A 22611-nucleotide genomic window follows, 5' to 3' on the forward strand; every position below is an offset into this window, starting at 1 on the left:
AGCTCTGATGCTGCTGATGGTCGTTAGTAACCTACCAAACTTGCTAACTGTCTGGTATTCAGCACTCTATTGTCCCTCTAATCACTCTGACATCAATGCAAATGTATTCCAAAATCGAATCAAACCCTTCATGAGAGCCCATGAGCTCATGTTGCGCAACATGAGCCTGCGCAATTGCGTGAGCGATGGCTAATGATCCCATTAGCGTTCTATAGGCTAAGCCTACTATATTTATTTCTAAACGTTCCTAATATTAAGCACATTGCTTCTCATTGCAACAGACTGGAATGAAAATGAACCACTGGAATAGCGTCCTCCATTCGCTATTTAAGTGCATACATGTCGTTCCCCTGCCCCTGTTTCGATACAGGTGCTTGGTAATGGTCCACTCTAAATCAAAACAAATTTCACACATATATTATTTAGTATATGCAAAGACAAGATTAAATCAAGAATAGTCTGATGGGTGACAATATTAGCACTTAAATAGAGAAGAAAAACTTGTCCTAGCTGATAATCCCTATCATAGAGTGCTTTATAGTGAGAACCTATTCTTCTGAGAGCAATATTCCCAAATGATTCAGATCTTCAGTCATATCAAGCATTTTGAACATCAAAGCCTCTATTTGGACATAATAATAAATGAGTCCCTACAGATTTTTTGGGGCAAAATCAACAATTCCCTGCATATTTTGCAAGGTCTTGCACATTTGACGAATAACATAAAACAGTCAAATCACAACTCATCGTGATCACCTCAGCTCAAGCTAATGGTCGTTCAGTTGACAGGAGGCTTGAGCATTTGACACAGAGGAAACACTCACTACAGCCTCTGAGAAAAAGAAGGTTTGGCCAATTTCAGCCAAGGAACGAACGTACAGAATGACAATTCCATTATTTTCAATGGAGGCAAACCACATCTAAAATACATTGGTAAGCACTTGTTATTCTTTTTGTGTCATTGATGTAAGCAGTATGCTAAGCTGCTTGAAATTGAATGACACCTTTGGTACAGGGATTTTTGGGGAGGGTTGAAGCTATTTATTTTCCTGTACTTGCGTCGGATCACTCAGCCTCTCTGAAAACAGATATACCTAGTTTCCAAAGAGAGAACACAGATCAAAAGCATGTTCTGCTCAGAGTAGACAAGCGTGCCAGCCTTATTCTGGGCTGACAGTTTTCACTTAGGCAGAGCATGCTTGAGAGAAGCAAAACAGAGCAGTGAGCTTGGAATGATAGCATCCAACAATGAATGATGATAATTGAATCATTTTAAATGGTATTCAAAAGAAGTGTTGATTTTGATCAATCTCTATTCACTTGACCCATACACTAGGTATCAATTGACCCATACACTAGGTATCAATTGACCCATACACTAGGTATCAATTGACCCATACACTAGGTATCAATTGACCCATACACTAGGTATCAATTGACCCATACACTACATATCAATTGACCCATACACTAGATATCAATTGACCCATACACTAGGTATCAATTGACCCATACACTAGGTATCAATTGACCCATACACTAGATATCAATTGACCCATACACTAGATATCAATTGACCCATACACTAGATATCAATTGACCCATACACTAGATATCAATTGACCCATACACTAGGTGTCAATTGACCCATACACTAGGTATCAATTGACCCATACACTAGATATCAATTGACTCATACACTAGATATCAATTGACCCATACACTAGGTGTCAATTGACCCATACACTAGGTATCAATTGACCCATACACTAGATATCAATTGACCCATACACTAGGTGTCAATTGACCCATACACTAGGTATCAATTGACCCATACACTAGATATCAATTGACCCATACACTAGGTGTCAATTGACCCATACACTAGGTGTCAATTGACCCATACACTAGGTATCAATTGACCCATACACTAGGTATCAATTGACCCATACACTAGGTATCAATTGACCCATACACTAGGTATCAATTGACCCATACACTAGATATCAATTGACCCATACACTAGGTGTCAATTGACCCATACACTAGGTGTCAATTGACCCATACACTAGGTGTCAATTGACCCATACACTAGGTATCAATTGAAAGATGGGGTTAAAGTTCAACAGTGTCAAGCACTGATGTGCAACAATAACTTACCAGGGGATCTGAAAAACCACAATCAGTCAATGGGAAATATCATTATACTCTTGGGTAAAGTACATATATTTTTTTACAATATTGGTAAACATTTTACAAATAGGGAAGTTCAGGATCCCCGTAAGACATAATAGTAAAATGGAGGGATGTATTGCAAAAGGAAATAGCAAAATGTCATCATCTCTGGACATCAGAGGGTTGGAGTTAAGATCAGAATTAATGGTGGATTGGCCACTGTGGGTGAATTTACAGAAACAATAAATTAGAAATATATCTAAAATGATTTAAGTACATGTACCGTACATGTAAGAGAAAATAACTACAAGTATCAGTAGAAGTATTGTTATCCATTAGTTTATTCCAATCAGGGTAGGGATGGTAGGGTAGATGGAAAAAAATATAGAGAAAATAACAGGGATTAGAAATTATGCAAATAATTAAATTGATAGAACACACAATCTATCTGCAATTTAAAAAATATCATACCATGGCTTTAGCGAGGTGAATCACCGCAAGGCAGCACCATGCCCTTTGTAGATCAGGGTAGAAAACATCAGTATTTGTCTTGTTCACCCTCAGATCTCTGAGTCCAATCAAAGAGACCCTCATCAAACTGTTTATGTTCACTAGCGGCAAAGCTTTTCTGAAAAGAAGCAATAATTGTCCTTGCTCCATTGACTTTCATGGTTATTTACTGCAGCAAATAGTGCAGAAATTCAAACCTTTGCTCGTAAATGACCATGGCGGCAGAGATTAGAGAAAGCCGCAGGGCACTCTTATGTTTGAACCCCATTTATGAACCCAAAATGAAAGGTCTGCAATGCTTGATAGATAACATAGAAAGAAGAGCTTGGTATTCAAGAATGAACGTAGCCTACTGTACTATACAGGTGGCTTGAGTTAACTTGAATCTGACCCTCTCCAGAACATCTGTCAAAAGTTAGCCATAAAGTGAACTAGGCAGTTCATGTGTTCCAAAATAATCTGGAAGTCATTTTGTCAGTGAAGGTTCAAAAGCGGCTGAGATTCATAGGTCAGAAAACAACACAAATCCAGTACTGTTTTTTATTTAACCTTTATTTAACTAGGCAAGTCAGTCAAGAACAAATTCTAGGAACAGTGGGTTAATTGCCTTGTTCAGGGGCAGAACAACAGATTTTTACCTTGTCAGCTCAGGAATTTGATCTAGTAAACATTTGTTCACTGGCCCAATGCTCTAACCACAAAGCTACCTGTCCAGACGTTTGTGGCCCATGTCAATGCTACATCGTATTTCAAACGAAGACATATTGTATTTGAGTCATACATTTTGAAAAAACATTGATCAATGGTGAAATTGATGTCCAACATCAATGTAGTGTATTGATGCAAATTAGATGGTGAGAGACACTGGGAGTTAAAATAGGCAGGATTTAGAAAAAGAGAGGAAATCTGTCGTGCTGAAATATACAATTTCATCCCACCAGAATGACCTTTACTTGTACCGGGGATGTCTTTGAGTGTAAAAAAATACACACAGTGGATATGTTCCACAGAGAGAGCAAGAACAGGTATAAAATAGGCACTATTTCACCTAAAGTCGCTCTTATTCAAAACACAGAAGTAGGACCTGGATTCAATCAGATCAAGCACTAACCAACGTTAACCAGAGTTGGGAGGATCTACATAGCTGATGTGTTGATGGTGTTGGAGGTGTAACTGGGGTATGAGCTGACAAATCGTGGAGTGGCTGCTCTTGTGTGCCACAAACCACTCCCTTCCTTATTATCCCTACTGCAATAGAAGTTCAAAATGGTGTTAGAAAGTGTAGGCTCTATCAATGGTAGAAATAATGACTGATAAAAATGTCAAACCATTGATGTTAGACTAATGCATGTTTTTATGTTAATTTGGATGTGGGGATTTATGCCTATAAGTTAATTAGAGTGTTTGAACTTGTAAAGCGGATGCATGAACTTCAAGTCAGGTGTGGTTTCATTGCATCCAATGGCAGTGATCCGCAATAGCCTTAACTGGCCTTAACCCACAGAGCTGCTTGTGGATTTGACAGCTCTAACAAAGTTCCACCTCTGACACTGCCAAAACAAACACTATGCGGATGTCGGCTAAAGCGGATCTGATTGAATCGGGCCCTAGGCTTGCTCTGGATGGAAAAACCTTACTAAAAGCACCTCAATTCATTAAACAATGTTCTTTCAGCAGAAAAAAATGGAAAAGCGTATTAGCCAGAAAAAAGGCCATAGGAATCTAGTAACACATAACTCATCTAGAAAAACTGCAAGAAAAGCTAATCCGTGTTTGTTAGCGATATGGGTGTATGGTTCTAATAGTGACAGAACTTTGTGCTCGAACATCTTCTCAATAGGCTGATCATCAGATGTGTGCTCACATGTCTTCTAAAAAGTTCTTCCATCCTTTGTGTATCTCTGCAGCCAAGAGCTTGAAATATTTGGATTCACTATTATTTAATGTTTTGCCAAAGCAAAACACAGCCTTGGAGGTAAATCATATCTGTTCTCTCTTTGCTCTTGATGCCAAAGGTGCAAGTCATTCATAGTGTACTTTCTGTTTGTATTACGGCGACTTCCAACAGGATAAATAAGTCAAACAATCAAGAACATTTCCTCCCTCAAACACCACAAGAATGTCCAAAGCAGAGTCCAGGCCAAGAGTGTTAAATACCATGTGATTTTTGTCCCACAAATTCAAAACGGCCAAGTGAAACCCAACCCTTAAAACCAAAACAACCTCCAAGTAGAAAATGTAGGCTTTATGGAAAATGAAAATCAGTATCTAGGGCTGAAGCATTACAGATAGTGCAATGTAAAGAAATGTAAAGGTCATTTCCGATTGAGCAGACATATGCAGCGTTTAATTGAATGCAGTCTCTGCTAATGCGGAAACATTATCTTTAAATTTCAATCACGCTGTAACGCTGAACTTCTGCGATACGGATTAGATGGCGGCGGAGAAGAAGGCTGACGTTTTACGTGTTCCTATCCATTTGGGTTTTTTTTTTTTTGCGTTGTTTATAACTTATTTTGTACATAATGTTGCTGCTACTGTCTCTTATGACAGAAAATAACTTCTGGACATCAGAACTGCGATTACTCATCACGAACTTGCAGAATCCATTTAATTGCATTGAGGAGTACATCACATCAGTCATTGGCTTCATCAATAAGTGCATCGATGATGACGTCCCCACAGTGACCGTACAGTGGTTCCTCCTTTAAAAATTGTGAGTTTATACCGCAGGAGTTAGAGGTAATTTGTGGTTTAGTACAGTACCCCGCGTCACCAGTTCATTGCTCCAGACCAGCGCAAGGAGCAGTTAGAGCTCTGATTATGCTTTTGGGTCCTACTGTGTCTCTAACTGACAATGAATGGGCGACATAAACCTAAATAGAGACTGATAATTGTGCACAACTTCAGTATTACTTACTAAAACTGTTGTTACACTGTCTTATTTTTCTCTTACTGTAGTACTGTAGCCCACTCCCGACCAGTGACATTGTACAGCGCCTGTGTGGCGCAATGGTCTAAGACAAGCTGTGTTGCTGCAGATGCTGGTTCAATACACTTGACTGGGAGACCCATGATATAACTAGGTTTTTGGTTTCTCTGGCTCTAAAAACAGAAATAAATCATTATAAATAACAAACAGGCTTTATTTATTTATCTCACCCCATGATCAAGAATGGTCTTTTTCTCGCTCATTTTACATTTTTGGAAAACAAAATAATCTCCAAAATATTGATATTTTTTAAACAAAGTGATTATTATTATTATTATTAATTTAGAATTATATAAAAGCTCATTGGAAATTCTCATAAATATATTATTAACCCTGTTATTAACAGGAAAATATATATTGGTCATGGCTCCGGAGTGGCGCACAATGGGACTGCCTTGCAGTTCTTCAGCTGTATCCACTGAAAGCACGCAAGACACGAGGGCAGGGGGCACGGGATGGGCCGCAGAGCCACACACAGAAGACTGACCTAGCCATGGGGAAGGGAGGAGGGGGTTCTGTTCTTAGTGCCAGTCTGCACGTTCAAACAATGTAACTAATAATGGCATCTTTAAGCTTTCATTTATAAAAGAATTACAAAAATACTCTTTCAGATTTATAATGTTTATTTAGTTATGGATTCATAACAAATTACTATGGGAATAAATATCACTGAATTACAGAAATATGCTCCAATCTTCCAATCCTTTATATGTAATTATTGGTGGAGAGTCACGTCATATTTTTCGATATACTGTAGGCCTACCGTAGGCGACATGAGTCTCACTAATGTTGAGTAATGTGCTGTTAAAAGTGGCGCAGGTCTTATTTATTTGAAGAGCATATTGAAGTTAGAGGCAATAGGATTTGAAGCAAAAGCCTACAACTATTTTAGCACCGTTTCACACTGCTCTGAGACAAGCATGGGGACTGGTCTTGATAAATTATTTAGATTTTTATTTTCACTTAATCTCCGCTTGGGTATTGGTTAGACTAGAATTAGAGTGCAGAAATGTTATGCTCTTAGTGTAACCTTTATTTAACTAGGCAAGTCAGTTAAGAACAAATTCGTATTTACAAGGACAGCCTATTCCTTCCTCCCCGTGCGCTCATGGGGATTCAGTACTGTACTCCCGACATCACGTTGTACAGCGCCATATTTTCCGTTCCATCCTAAAAGAAACCCAGAGGGTTTTCGTTATTCTTGGAATAAAAACACCATAATATTAATCAAATGAATTAAGCAAGTACCAGTCAAAAGTTTGGACACACCTACTCATTCCAGGGATTTTCTTTATTTTCACTATTTTCTACATTGTACCACAACTATGAAATAACACATATGGAATCAATTAAGAACAAATTCATAAGTTACAAGGACAGCCTACTCCTTTCTCCCCGTCGGGAAATTGAACCCCAGTCTCCAGCTTGCCAGCATTCTCTAGTACAGCCATTATTGAAGGCTATCAAATGCCTCTCAAAGATATTCTTTGGTGGTCAAACTAGCACTAAGTAGCATTAATGGTACCAGTGGTTTACACTTAAATAACGTGCCATAGAATTCTACCGCACCATGCAAGCTGCGCCGCTGTACGCTGCAACTTTTAAAGAAGGAACCACTGTACGTACATACCCAAACCAGAAGCCATGGATTACAGGCAACATCCGCATTGAGCTAAAGGCTAGAGCTGCCGCTTTCAAGGAGCGGGACTCTAACCCGGAAGCTTATAAGAAATCCCGCTATGCCATCCGAAGAACCAGGCAAAGCGTCAATACAGGACTAAGATCGAATTGTACTACACCGGCTCTGACTCTCGTCATTTCAGACTACAAAGGGAAGCACAGCCGAGAGCTTCCCAGTGACACGAGCCTACCAGACGAGCTAAACTACTTCTATGCTCGCGTCAAGGAAAATAACACTGAAACATGCATGAGAGCACCAGCTGTTCTGGAAGACTGTGTGATCACGCTCTCCATAGCCGATGTGAGTAAGACCATAAAACAGGTCAACATTCACAAGGCCGCAGGGCCAGATGGATTACCAAGACGTGTACTGCAATCATGCGCTGACCAACTGGCAAGTGTCTTCACTGACATTTTCAACCTCTCCGTGTCTGAGTCTGTAATACCAACATGTTTCAAGCAGACCACCATAGTCCCTGTGCCCAAGAACACTAAGGTAACCTGCCTAAATTACTACCAACCCGCAGCACTCATGTCTGTAGCCATGAAGTGCTTTGAAAGGCAGTCATAGCTCACATCAACACCGTTATCCCAGAAACCCTAGACCCACTCTGATTTGCATACCATCCTAACAGATCCATAGATGATGCAATCTCTATTGCACTCCACACTGCCCTTTCCCACCTGGACAAAATGAGCATCTATGTGAGAATGCTATTCATTGACTACAGCTCAGCATTCAACACCATAGTGCCCTCAAAGCTCATAAATAAGCTAAGGACCCTGGGACTAAAGACCTCCCTCTGCAACTGGATCCTGGACTTCCTGATGGGCCGCCCCCCAGGTGGTAAGGGTAGGTAACAACACATCCGCCACACTGATCCTCAACACAGGGGCCCCTAAGGGGTGCGTGTTCAGTCACATCCTGCACGGCCAAGTACGACTCCAACACCATCATTAAGGTTGCCAATGACACAACATTGGTAGGCCTGATCACCAACAACGACGAGACAGCCTATAGGGAGGAGGTCAGAGACCTGGCCGTGTGGTGCCAGGACAACAACCTCTCCCTCAACGTGATCAAGACAAAGGAGATGATTGTGGACTACAGGAAAAAGAGGACCGAGCACGCCCCCATTCTCATCAACAGGGCTGTAGAGGAGCAGGTTGAGAGCTTCAAGTTCCTTGGTGTCCACATCACCAACAAACTAATACGGTCCAAGCACATCAAGGCTGTTGTGAAGAAGGCATGACAAAGCCTATTCCCCCTCAGGAGACTGAAAACATTTGGCATGGGTCCTCAGATTCTCAAAAGGTTCTACAGCTGCACCATTGAGAGCATCCTGACTGGTTGCATCACTCACTGCTTGATATGGCAACTGCTCAGCCTCCAATCGCAAGGCACTACAGAGGGTTGTGCGTACAGCCCAGTGCATCACTGGGGCAAAGCTTCCAGCCATCCAGGACCTCTACATCAGGCAGTGTCTGAAGAAGACCCTAAAAATTGTCAAGGACTCCAGCCACACTAGTCATAGACTGTTCTCTCTGCTACCGCAAGTCAAGTGATACCGAAACGCCAAGTCTAGGTCCAAGAGGCTTCTAAACAGCTTTTACCCCCAAGCCTAAGACTCCTGAACATCTAATCAAATGCCTACCCAGAATATTTGCATTGCCCCCCCCCCCCCTCTTTTACTCTGCTGCTACTCTCTGTTGTTATCATCTATGCATAGACACTTTAATGATCTACCTACATGTACATATTACCTCAGTTACCTCGGAGGATTAGTTGACTTGTTTTTTGGCATTATTTCCAGTCACAACTTGTAGACTTGTTTACGTGCTGTTGTGCAGTTTGTTGCTAATCTTACTTTGCTACCTGCTACCTACGGTTTTTACTTTCTAATTAACATTTATATTACACTTTTTTACAACTTTTTTCATTCAATTTTTTCACTCCGGATGCTTTATCTGGACATGGTTCGTCAGGACCTCCACCAGCCGAAGCTAAATAGTAACATTAACATTATGCCTTCTAATTGCAGTCGCTGTACTGATAATATACAGGAGAATGATCGCCTTATGGCGAGGATAGCTGTGTTGCAAGCCCAGCTTCAGATGCAATCGTTAGGCAAGGGTAATTTGTGTGTAGGAAAGGATGAAACAGCATCTGTGCCACCAATAAGTACAGATAGTAGTATAAATCCCATCGCACAGTCCCCGCAGCCGGACAATTTTCTCATGGCTTCTGGAAGGAAATACTGAAGGAATGCTCAACTGGTGACGCTCATTCGGCCAACAGAAACTTTCAACCAGTTCTCCCCATTAAGCAACGGGTCGGAGTCAGAGGCCGAGCCTTCTCTGGTCTCTCCTCCTCCAGTTAAGGGGTCTGAGACGCCGAAGCCTCTCACCATTAGCTCTGACAAATTGAAAACCCAAGTAATTGGCGACTCCATTACCCGCAATATTAGACTTTGACGAATCATCCAGCGTTCATACACTGTTTACCAGGGGGCAGGTCTACTGACGTTAAGGCTAATCTGAAGATTGTGCTGGCTAAGGCTAAAACTGGCGAGTGTAGAGAGTATAGGGATATTGTTATCCATGTCAGCACCAATGATGTTAGGATGAAACTGTCAGAGGTCACCAAGCGCAACATAGCTTCAGCGTGTAAATCAGCTAGAAAGATGTTGGCATCAAGTAATTGTCTATGGCCCCCTCCCAGTTAGGGGGAGTGATGAGCTCTAGTGATCAGTCTCACAACTAAATCGCTGGATGAAAACTGTTCTCTGCCCCTCCCAAAATATAGAATTTGTAGATAATTGGCCCTCTTTCTGGGACTCACCCACAAACAGGACCAAGCCTGGCCTGCTGAGGAGTGACAGACTTCATCGTAGCTGGAGGGGTGCTCTCATCTCATCTACGAACATAGACAGGGCGCTAACTCCCCTAGCTTCACGATGAAATAGGGTGCAGGCCTGGCAGCAGGCTGTTAGTCAGCCTGCCAGCTTAGTGGTGTCTGCCACTAGCACAGTCAGTGTAGTCAGCTCAGCTATCCCCATTGAGACCATGTCTGTGCCTCGATCTAGGTTGGGCAAAACTAAAGATGGCGATGGTCGCCTTAGCAATCTCATTGGAATAACAACCTCCTCCATTCCTGTCATTATTGAAAGAGATTGTGATATCTCACGTCTCAAAATAGGGCTACTTAATGTTAGATCCCTCACTTCCAAGGCAGTTATAGTCAATTAACTAATCACAGATCATAATATTGATGTGATTGGCCTGACTGAAACCTTGCTCAAGCCTGATGAATTTACTGTGTTAAACGAGGCCTCACCTCCTGGTTACACTAGTGACCATATCCGTTGTGCATCCCGCAAAGACAGAGGTGTTGCTATCATTTACGATATCAAATTTCAAATGACAAAAAAAACGACTGCGTTTTCATCTTTTGAGCTTCAAGTTATGAAATCTATTCAGCCTACTCAATCACTTTATAGCTACTGTTTACAGGCCTCCTGGGCCATATACAGCGTTCCTCACTGAGTTCCCTGAATTCCTATCGGACCTTGTAATCATGGCAGATAATATTCACATTATTGATGACTTTAATATTCACATGGAAAAGTCCACAGACCCACTCCAAAAGGCTTTCGGAGTCATCATCGACTCAGTGGGTTTTGTCCAATATGTCTCTGGACCTACTCACTGCCACAGTCATACTCTGGATCTAGTTTTGTCCCATGGAATAAATGTTGTGCATCTTAATGTTTTCCCTCATAATCCTGGACTATTGGACCACCATTTTGTTATGTTGCAATCGCAACAAATAATCTGCTTAGACCCCAAACAATTATCATCAAAAGTCGTGCTATAAATTCTCGGACAACCTAAAGATTCCTAGATGCTCTTCCAGACTCCCTCCACCTCCCCAAGGACGTCAGAGTACAAAAATCAGTTAACCACCTAACTGAGGAACTCAATTTAACCTTGCATAATACCCTAGATGCAGTCGCACCCTAAAAACAAAAAACATTTCTCATAAGAAACAAGCTCCCTGCTATAGGGAAAGTACCCGAGCTCTGAAGCAAGCTTCCAGAAAATTGGAACGTAAATGGTGCTACACCAAACTGGAAAGACAGTACCGTGCAGTGTCGAAGAGGCCTGCTGCTCGATCATCCTATTTTTCCAACTTAATTGAGGAAAATAAGAACAATCCAAAATGTATTTTTGATACTGTCGCAAAGCTAACTAAAAAGCAGCATTCCCCAAGGGAGGATAGCTTTCACTTCAGCAGTGATAAATTCATTAACTTCTTTTGACGAAAAGATCATGATCATTAGAAAGCAAATTACGGATTCCTCTTTAAATCTGAATATTCCTCCAAAGCACAGTTGTCCTGAGTCTGCACAACACTGCCAGGACCTAGGATCAAGGGAGACACTCAAGTTTTTTAATACTATATCTCTTGACACATTGACGAAAATAATCAGGGCCTCTAAACCTTCAAGCTGCATACTGGACCCTATTCCAACTAAACTACTGAAAGAGCTACTTCCTGTGCTTGGCCCTCCTATGTTGAACATAATAAAGGGCTCTCTATCCACCGGATGTGTACCGAACTCACTAAAAGTGGCTGTAATAAAGCTTCTCTTGAAAAAGCCAATACGTGACCCAGAAAATATAAAAATTATTGGCCTATATTGAATCTCCCATTCCTCTCAGAAATTTTTGAAAAGCTGTTGCGCATCAACTCACTGCCTTCCTGAAGACAAACAATGTATATGAAACAATGGTTTTAGACCCATCATAGCACTGCGAATGCACTTGTGAAGGTGCTAAATTACCTTTTAATGGCGTCAGACCGAGGCTCTGCATCTGTCCTCGTGCTCCTAGACCTTAGTGCTGTTTTTGATACTATCGATCACCACATTCTTTTGGAGAGATTGGAACCCAAATTGGTCTACACGGACAAGCTCTGGCCTGGTTTAGATCTTATCTGTCGGAAAGATATCCGTTTGTCTCTGTAGATGGTTTGTCCTATGACAAATCAACTGTAAATTTCGGTGTTCCTCAAGGCTCCGTTTTAGAACCACTATTGTTTTCACTATATATTTTACCTCTTGGTGATGTCATTCGGAAACATAATGTTAACTTTCACTGCTATGCGGACGATACACAGCTGTACATTTCGTTGAAACATGGTGAAGCGCCAAAATTGCCCTCCCTGGAAGCCTGTGTTTCAGACATAAGGAAGTGGATGGCGGCAAATGTCCTACTTTCAGAACATCTCAAAACAGAGACGCTAGTTCAAGGTGCCAAGAAACAAAGAGCTCTTCTGTTGAATTAATCTTGATGGTTGTCTCAAATAAAACCGTGAAGGACCTCAGCATTACTCTGGAAACTGATCTCGCTTTTGAAGAACATATCAAGAATATTTCAAGGATAGCTTTTTTCCATCTACGTAACATTGCAAAAATCAGAAACTTTCTGTCCAAAAATGATACAGAAAAATGTATGCATGCTTTTGTCACTTCTAGGTTAGACTACAGCAATGCTCTAGTTTCCCGCTACCTGGATAAAGCACTAAATAAACTTCAGTTAGTGCTAAACACGGCTGCTAGAATCTTGTCTAGAACCAAAAAATATGATCATATTTCTCCAATGCTAACCTCTCTACACTGGCTTACTGTTAACCTACAAAGCATTACATGGGCTTGTTCCTACTTATCTTTCCGATTTGGTCCTGCCGTACATACCTACACGTACGCTAGGGTCACAAGACGCAGGCCTCCTTACTGTCCCTAGAATTTCTAAGCAAACAGCTGGAGGCAGAGCCTTCTCCTATAGAGCTCAATTTTTATGGAATGGTCTGCCTATCCATGTGAGAGATGCAGACTCGGCCTCGACCTTTAAGTCTTTATTGAAGACTCATCTCTTCAGTAGGTCCTATGATTGAGTGTAGTCTGGCCCAGGAGTGTGAAGGTGAACGGAAAGGCACTGGAGCAACGAACCACCCTTGCTGTCTCTGCCTGGCCGACTCCCCTCTCTCCAATGGGATTCTCTGCCTCAAACCCTATTACAGGAGCAGAGTCACTGGCTTACTGGTGCCGCATATATTCACTGATATATTGTTCCAAAAGGAAATCGCATAATCATTTATAGAAAATACCTAAACGAATCGCTGAACAAATTCAAATAAAATACCGGTGAAATACACACGTGGCGGGCGTCACATACTGATAACCCCCTTTGTCTCGACCAGGGACAGGCTACGCATACAACGATAGAAATAAACACCACATAGTAAGGATTGAATATACCTAAATAACGCAGTATACACATTATCAGACGAACTAGATAAAATGTCTGCAGCTACCACGCCCAAACTAAAATTCAATGAATATTTAGATCAGAGTATGATTGATAGAGCGGGAGGTAAAAAACAGTATGGGAAAGTGGAGAAAGTGTGGAAAGGATTACGGATAAGATGGACACACGCAGGTTATTTTAGCGGAGGACCACCTACAGGGGGGAAACTCCAAGATATGCAGACAGAATTAGAGGACGCAGTAGAGCATGCAAAAGCGAGTGAGGCGGAGAGAAACAACATACACAGGTTCAAAAAAGTAGGTACAAGAGAGAGAGAGAGAGCAGAGGGGGAGCTCAAGATAGGTACATGGGCCATACAGGAGAGTAGGAGGGTGCTGCCCAAAAACACACCAGACATGATGGGCGTGGCCATTGTGGCGTCGGGGGATGTTAAAGCTCCGCCTGAGAACTTGCCCACGGCTCCCCCTGTGGCCGTTTCTCCCTCACTATATCCACAATTGACAATGGAGGCAGTTCAGCCCCCGCCATACTCAAAGGGACAAAATCACCGGAGCCGTCACACAACCCATTCCTGCCCAGGGCACCTCCCACAATACAGGCTCCAGTTCTGAGAATAGACCAAGGGGAGTTAAAAGGGGAAATTACCCTGGGGATAACGGCTGGCCATATAGTATGTGAACAGTTCGAAACTGGGATTCCAGGAGCAGGAGACCTCCCCCAGGAACGGAGGCCGCAATGCTCCTCTGTGAACTCTCTCACCTCTGAAACCAGAGGACACCTACAAACAAGATTGGATTCAAACCACTTCTATCAGACGGATAGGGAGGACTGTCATCAGAACATGGATATCGAAAACGAAGAAGAAATTGACATGGTGCTCACCCCAGCTCCGATGGGAGCTCCAAACGTGACTAAGATGCAGGAGCTGCTGAAATCATCAATAGCTCGAGCTAAGGAACTCAGGGAGCTAATAGCTAACCAAGATAACAACAGAGAGGGAGCCTACCGTGTGGAAGGCATAATGAGAGGAACAGTAACCAAAGTTACCGAATCAATGGGGTCCGAAACACTCCGTCGGTCCTCCAGAATCTTCCATGCTGTGCCTAGGAGGGGTGCGTCACTTGAGTGGGTTGAGTCACTGATGTGATCTTCCTGTCAGGGTTGGCGCCCCCCCTTGGGTTCGTGCCGTGGGGGAGATCTTCGTGGGCTATACTCGGCCTTGTCTCAGGATAATAAGTTGGTGGTTGAAGATACCCCTCTAGTGGTGTGGGGGCTTTGCTTTGGTAAAGTGGGTGGGGTTATATCCTACCTGTTTGGCCCTGTCCGGGGGTATCGTCGGATGGGGCCACAGTGTCTCCTGACCCCTCCTGTCTCAGCCTCAGCCAGTATTTATGCTGCAGTAGTTTATGTGTCGGGGGGCTAGGGTCAGTCTGTTATAACTGGAGTATTTATCCTGTCTTATCCGGTGTCCTGTGTGAATGTAAGTATGCTCTTTCTAATTCTCTCCCCCTCCTTTTCTCTCTCTCTCGCTTTTTCTCTCTCTCTCTTTCTTTCTTTCTCTCTTTTTTCTCTCTGAGGACCTGAGCCCTAGGACCATGCCTCAGGACTACCTGGCCTGACAACTACTTGCTGTCCCCAGTCCACCTGGTTATGCTGCTGCTCCAGTTTCAACTGTCCTGCCTGGGTCTATGGAACCCTGACCTGTTCACTGGACGTGCTATCGTGTCCCAGACCTGCTGTTTTCAACTCTCTAGAGACAGCAAGAGTGGTAGAGATCCTCTGAATGATCGGCTATGAAAAGCCAACTGACATTTACTCCTGAGGTGCTGTTACTGTGATTATTATTATTTGACCGTGCTGGTCATCTATGAACATTTGAACATTTTGGCCATGTTCTGTTATAATCTCCACCCGGCACAGCCAGAAGAGGACTGGCCACCCCTCATAGCCTGGTTCTTCTCTAGGTTTCTTCCTAGGCTCTGGCCTTTCTAGGGAGTTTTTCATTGCCACCGTGTTTCTACACCTGCATTGCTTGCTGTTTGGGGTTTTAGGCTGGGTTTCTGTATAGCATTTTGTGACATCAGCTGATGTAAGAAGGGCTTTATAAATAAATTTGATATATTGACTAACCGGTGCCCCCGCACATTGACTCTGTACCGGTACCCCCCCTATATATAGTCTCGCTATTGCTATTTTACTGCTGCTCTTTAACTACTTGTTACTTTTATTTCTTCTTCTTCTTCTTAATATTATTATTATTTCTTTTTTTTTACCTGCATTGTTGGTTAGGGGCTCGTAAGTAAGCATTTCACTGTAAGGTGAACAGGAATACCTGTTGTATTCGGCGCATGTGACTAATAACATCTGATTTGATTGAATACAGCCCCTAGTCGATGAATACTGACTAAATATGCTATAACTAGAACTACAGCCTTAATGCTTTCTATGGTCATCTGATTTTTTTTTAAATGGCTGTGTGTTTGTATTAGTGTGAGATAGGGGGGGTTAGTATGTGTGGGAGTGTGATTTAGGAGCAAACACATCGAGATGTCACTTCATAACCTCTGGCTCTGGAGGCTCCTGTCATCTCCACATTTGAGAGATCCTTTGTCCACCCCTGGAGACTTTCTAAATATAGAACGGGAACAGAAACCCATTTTAAACCTAGTATCTATCTCCATACATAGTGGATCAGATGAACAGTGATTAGACGTGAGGATGTAACTCAAATAGTGCAGCATAGATGCAAGACTGTTAAATATCATAGCGCATAAGCTCCATTTGAAATGGGGGCGTTTGGGGGTTGGAAATGAATAACTCGAACGGAAAGGCTACTCATTTTTCCCATTACATTTCTGTCAAGTGAATTACAATCTGTTATTACTTCATGGACAGTAATTTAACATTTTCCACTCAATACCATATTTTGCTGAGGGAAGGACAGGCAGGCAATCCATCATTAAGCTCCACTACTTTGGTTTGGTTACTCTGGTTCTACTTCCAGCAGTTTTAAGGGCTTTACCACATTATTTGACCTTCTACTATTCTGTTCATTTTGTGATGTATGCCTTGATAAAGGCAGTTGAGGTTTTCTGTGGTGTTTAATTGTGGTACTTATCTATAAAGGGAACACTGGATATTACATCTCCCACAGATATTAAATTAAGAATGTCTCAGGACTTCCAAGGCCAAAGACAAATTAAAAGGAAATGAGCTTTATTAATGAGTATTGATCATTCCATAATAGAATAAGCTCTTCTCTCTTAGCTCAGCCTCTGTGTTGATCTGTTCATAATTATAAGGGAAATGTCCTTCAACCTGGTTTTACATTATGAAAGACCACACAGAGGGATATGTAACCATTACATGTATGCCATCTGACGATAACATCAGCACTACACTAATCTGCCAAATACAAACAATAATACACTACATGAACAAAAGTATGTGGACATCAGCTTGTCGAACATCTCATTCCAAAATAATGGAGTTGGTCTCTCTTTGTTGCTATAACAGAAGGCGTTCCACTAGATTTTGGAACATTGTTGCGGGGACTTGCTTCCATTTAGCCGCAAGAGTGTTAGTGAGGTCGGGTACTGTTTTTGGGTGATTAGGCCTGGCCTGCAGTCTAATTCCAAATCATCCCAAAGGTGTTTGATGGGGTTGAGGTTAGGTCTCTGTACAGGCCATTTAAGTTCTTCAACACTGATCTCTACAAACAATTTCTGTATGCACCTCGCTTTGTGCGCAGGGGCATTGTCATGCTGAAACAGGAATATGGCCTTCCACAAACTGTTGCCACAAAGTCGGGAGCACAGGATCATCTAGAAAGTTATTGTATGCTGTAGCGTTAAGATTTTCCCTTCCCTGGAACTAAGGGGCCCGAACCATGAAAAATAGCTTTCCACTGCTCCGGTTCCAATGGCAGCGAGCTTTACACCCCTCCAGCCGATGCATGGCATTGAGCATGGTGATCTTAGGCTTATGTGAGGCTGCTCTTCCATGGAAACCCATTTCATGAAGCTCCCGATGAACAGTTATTGTGCTGACGTTGCTTCATGATGCAGTTTGGAACTCGGTAGTGAGTGTTGCAAACGAGGACAGATGATTTTTATGTGCTACGTGCTTCAGCAGTCCCATTCTGTGAGCATGTGTGGCCTACCTCTTTGCAGCTGGGCCGTTGTTGATCCTAGATGTTTCCATTTCACAATAACAGCACTCACAGTTGACCGGGGAAGCTCTAGCAGGGCAGAAATTTTACGAACTGATTTGTTGGAAAGCTGGCATCCTGTGACGGTGCCATGTTGAAAGTCACTGAGCTCTTTAGTAAGGCCATTCTACTGCCAATGTCTGTCTATTGAGATTGCATGGCTGTGTGCTCGATTTTATACACCTGTCAGCAACGGGTGTGGCTGAAATAGCCGAATCCACTAATATGAAGGGGTGTCCACATACTTTTGTATACATAGTGTACCAATTCCATCATACTCAACATCACCACCACCAAAACCACCACACCATAATCATAATCATCATCCTCACCACCACCACCATCATCATCACCACTATCATCGTCATCATCACCATAACCATCATTATCATCACCATCATCACCACCAGCTAACAAAATTAATAGCTGATAATACAGATCACTAAAGCTATTATTGCATGTCTAGACTGCCAACCCAGTGATCCCCAGCCTATAGGCTATAGAAAATGAACACAGTGGTTATATGATGATCCTCATTATACCAGTGACAGAGTGGCTTAAAGTGCTATGGCGTGTCCCATCCTCGTGTCCCATCCTCAGTCCAGTCGGTCAATGGACGGCAACCCACATCATTTGTCTGCCTCACTCATACGCCCATCCTTGCAGGGCAGGCTACTGAGACCTCATTCAGGCATAGCTACTGTACTTTGAACATGTAAAGCTCTAGCTATGGTATTTCCTGAATTTTTAGAAACCTCACAGTGCAATTTAGACATTGTGAGGTTACTGCAAGAATTGTGGACGTTGCATTGAATTTGGACAAAAGAAGACTTTAGGGCCCAATTTAACATCCAAATATATTACCCGAGGTCATGCATTTAATGTGCTATTGCAAATAAAATACACAGTATATTACAGGTCTAAGTTTGCTGGACACATTAGGCTACACACAAAAGGTTATAGCTAACAAACTGTCAATAGACATAACAATTGTTCTGGAATGCACCATCACAACGATGGACGGAATTGTTGGAATTTAACCAAAGGAGACAAGCCCGAGAATCTTCAACGTTTGCTTTGCACCACTCTTACGAGCTCTGACCCCGGCACACGCGGGCATGCGATATCCAGCTTCCTCATTCCTCTTAAGGGCACCAGCCGAGCCGCTCGCTCACCACCGGCGGCCGTGGTCTATTAGAAATATCTGTTTGCCAATCGGTGTCACAGCACATTAGTTTGTGATTCGGATTATATGTGGCTTGCCCTGTCTTTGTGCTTTCTGATAAGAAGCAGTTGTGTTTAATCTGCCATTAACAGACAATGAATAGCCTAATGAATACCTAGAATACACTCAGACTACATACAGTCTTTGTCCAGCACCAGTCAAGTGAATGCCTGAAGTGTTGCCTTTGTACGGTGATCATTAACACAGCTTTCAATTCACATTGTAAGGGTTTCTTTTTTTAAACGAAGTGAACTTTTTTTTCTTAACACTAATTCTTCACTTGAATTAGCCAATTTATCGCAATTAAGTCCCATCTCATTTACTTTTGATTTTACATTACAAAATGGCTAATTTGTCAAAGTGATCTAGGCTATTCAAAAAGAACGTGAGATAAACAATTATGAATAGTTTGTTACATAATTTTTAGGCAAATTTTGATATAATTCTGGATCAAATTACGCACAATAGAGCGCTGTTAGCTATGGTACATTTTTTGTGAACAATACACATTTATATAACGTCTCTATATAAATCATAATAATTAATAACAAAAACCCGATTAAATACTTATCGTCACATTGATACTCTCCTATAAAATAACTACATATTTGCGATTGGGAACTCACTTACCCAGAAACAAAGAGCGAAATGTTGCAGACATCACGGCACCCGACACGACTGGAAATCCCATGAAACGAAGCTGGAAACAATGCGCTCCGGCTGCCTTAAAATTCATGCGGGTGACCCAAGTGTACAGTCACAATGAAGTAGCACATCAGAAATAGGAGAGATACATTAAATATCATCTACAATGAGCAGGGAACCAAGGACATCATTTTTGAACACTCGAAATGTCAATGCATCCCTTCACTAAGGAATGCAGCTCTATATTATCGTAATTTTATCAGCCTCGCGTCAAATCAAAGTTCCCGTTCTTTCTGTCTCGTTCGGGAAGCGTGCATCCCTCAGGTTCCCTCTGTCTCCGTGGCTCTGAGCGGTCTTCTCCTATACGGTTGTCCGCTGCACTAGAACGTGAGGGGCAGAATCTGGATAGGTGGATGTTGCTGCATGCTGGACGGAGATCTCTAGAGTCTGAAGTGCTCACATCGCCTCGTATGACCACAAAGGCATCTTGGGCTGGTCTGACTGTGAGGTGGCTACTTGGTGGCCACTTCGTTAGCAGTGCAAAAAAAGGTTAACAATGTTTCCCCCTACAGATGTCTGCATGAAAATGTTTATGTAATAGGTTACTATTTTTCAGTGCTTTAAAGAAAATGTTAATGTTCTTGCATTATTTTTACAATAGTGTATACTGTATGGAATAAATTGGGAGACAGCGCAGTGAAAAAGTAACACATGTTGGGAAAGATTGAAATGGAAAATAAATGACTGGAATTCCTTATTTTTTTCAATATATACAGTACCAGTAAAAAGTTTTGACATACCTTCTCATTCACTCATTCTTCTCATTTTTACTATTGTCTACATTGTAGAATAATAGTGAAGACATCAAAACTAATAAATAACACATATGGAATCATGTAGTAACCAAAAAAGTGTTAAACAAATCAAAATACATGTTTTATTTTATACTGTTCAAAGTAGCCACCCTTTGCCTTGATGACAACTTTGAACACTTTTGGCATTCTCTCAACCAACTTCATGAGGTAGTCACCTGGAATGCATTTCAATTAACAGGTGTGCATTGTTAATTTCTTCCTTCTTTTTGCATTTGAGCCAATCAGTTGTGTTGTGACAAGATAGGGGTTGTATACAGAGGATAGCAATATTTGGTAAAATACCACGTCCCTATTATGGCAAGAACAGCTCAAATAAGCAAAGAGAAACGACAGTCCATGATTACTTTAAGACATGAAGGTAGTAAATCCATAACATGTCAAGTACTTTGAAAGTTTCTTCAAGAGCAGTCGCAAAAACCATCATGTGTTATGATGAAACTGGTTCTCATGAGGATCGCCACAGGAAAGGAAGACCCAGAGTTACCTTTGCTGCAGAGGATAAATTCATTACAGTTAACTGCACCTCAGATTGTAGCCCAAATAAATGCTTCACACAGTTCAAGTAACAGACACATCTCAACATCAACTGTTCAGAGGAGACTGCGTGAATCAGGCCTTCATGGTCGAATTGCTGCAAATAAACCACAAGAGACTTGCTTGGGCCAAGAAACACGAGCAATGGACATTAGACCAGTGAAAATCTGTCCTTTGGTCTGATGAGTCCAAATTTGAGATTTTTTGTTCCAACCGCCGTGTCTTTGTGAGATGCAGAGAAGGTGAATGGATGATCTCCACATGTGTGAGTCCCACTGTGAAGCATGGAGGAAGAGGTGTGATGGTGTGGGGGTGCTTTGCTGGTGACACTGTCAGTGATTTATTTAGAATTCAAGGCACACTTAACCAGCATGGATACCACAGAATTCTCCAGCGATATGCCATCCCATCTGGTTTGTGCTTAGTGGGACTATCATTTGTTTTTCAACAGGACAAAGACCCAAAACACACCTCCAGGCTGTGTTAAGGCTATTTGACCAAGAAGGAGAGTGATGGAGTGCTGCATCAGATGACAGGGCCTCCACAATCACCCGACCTCAACCCAATTGAGATAGTTTGGGATGAGTTGGACTGCAGAGTGAAGGAAAAGCAGCCAGCAAGGGCTCAGAATATGTGGGAACTCCTTCAAGACTGTTGGAAAAGTGTTCCAGGTGAAGCTGGTTTGAGAGAATGCCAAGAGTGTGCCAAGCTGTCATCAAGGCAAAAGGTGACTACTTTGAAGAATCTAAAATATTTTTGGATTTGTTTAGAAAAAAATAGGTTACTTCATGATTCCATGTGTTATTTCATATTTTTGATGTCTTCACTATTATTCTACAATGTTGAAAATAGTAAAAACAAAGAAAAACCCTTGAATGAGTAGGCGTGTCCAAACTTTTGACTGGTACTGTATATTCAATGTACTGTATATTTGCATTTATAAACAATTGCAACAAATGTCACTACTCAACACAACATTCTAACGTTTTTCTGTCTACATAACTATCGGCGTGTAGTGTCCATTATCCCTGAGGCATAGTTCACATCCAGATAATATTTATGTAACCATTCATGGTTTCCCTGGATGTAGAATGTATGACTGTGCATCCCATGAGGTAAATAAACAAAGGAGCAAGGTGTCCCATTGAGATTAATCCCCTCTTCTGTCTCTGAACAATCTATTTAAATAACACACAGGTCTGGGGTCTCCAGTGGCCACCAGGCCAGCCCTCCACTCCACTCCCCTCACTGCTGATTCTCTCTGAAGTGGCTCTCTTAGCACAAGACCCCCATTAATTTCCATCACAATATCTAGATAGCTTGAAACAATGCCCCCCCCCCTTCCCATTCATCTACATCAAGCCAATGTGCCATGAGAGGTATGAAGAAGTGCTTTTCTTTGTCTCACTCTGTCCATGTGCTATAGCATGTG

General features: G+C 42.0%; 1 protein-coding gene across 1 annotated transcript in view; it reads right to left on the bottom strand.

Moving 5' to 3' along the window:
• Positions 1-20294, bottom strand: part of LOC139386130 (CXADR-like membrane protein) — a 93047-nt gene extending 72753 nt beyond the window's left edge. The window contains exon 1 of the mRNA XM_071131564.1: positions 19756-20294. Within this exon, the coding sequence (XP_070987665.1) occupies positions 19756-19861 (106 nt within the window). The 5' untranslated portion in view covers positions 19862-20294. The remainder of the gene's footprint in view (positions 1-19755) is intronic.
• Between the last annotated feature and the right edge of the window lie 2317 nt (positions 20295-22611).

The sequence above is a fragment of the Oncorhynchus clarkii genome, chromosome 27 (assembly GCF_045791955.1).
Source record: "Oncorhynchus clarkii lewisi isolate Uvic-CL-2024 chromosome 27, UVic_Ocla_1.0, whole genome shotgun sequence".
In the NCBI taxonomy this organism is placed as follows: domain Eukaryota; kingdom Metazoa; phylum Chordata; class Actinopteri; order Salmoniformes; family Salmonidae; genus Oncorhynchus; species Oncorhynchus clarkii.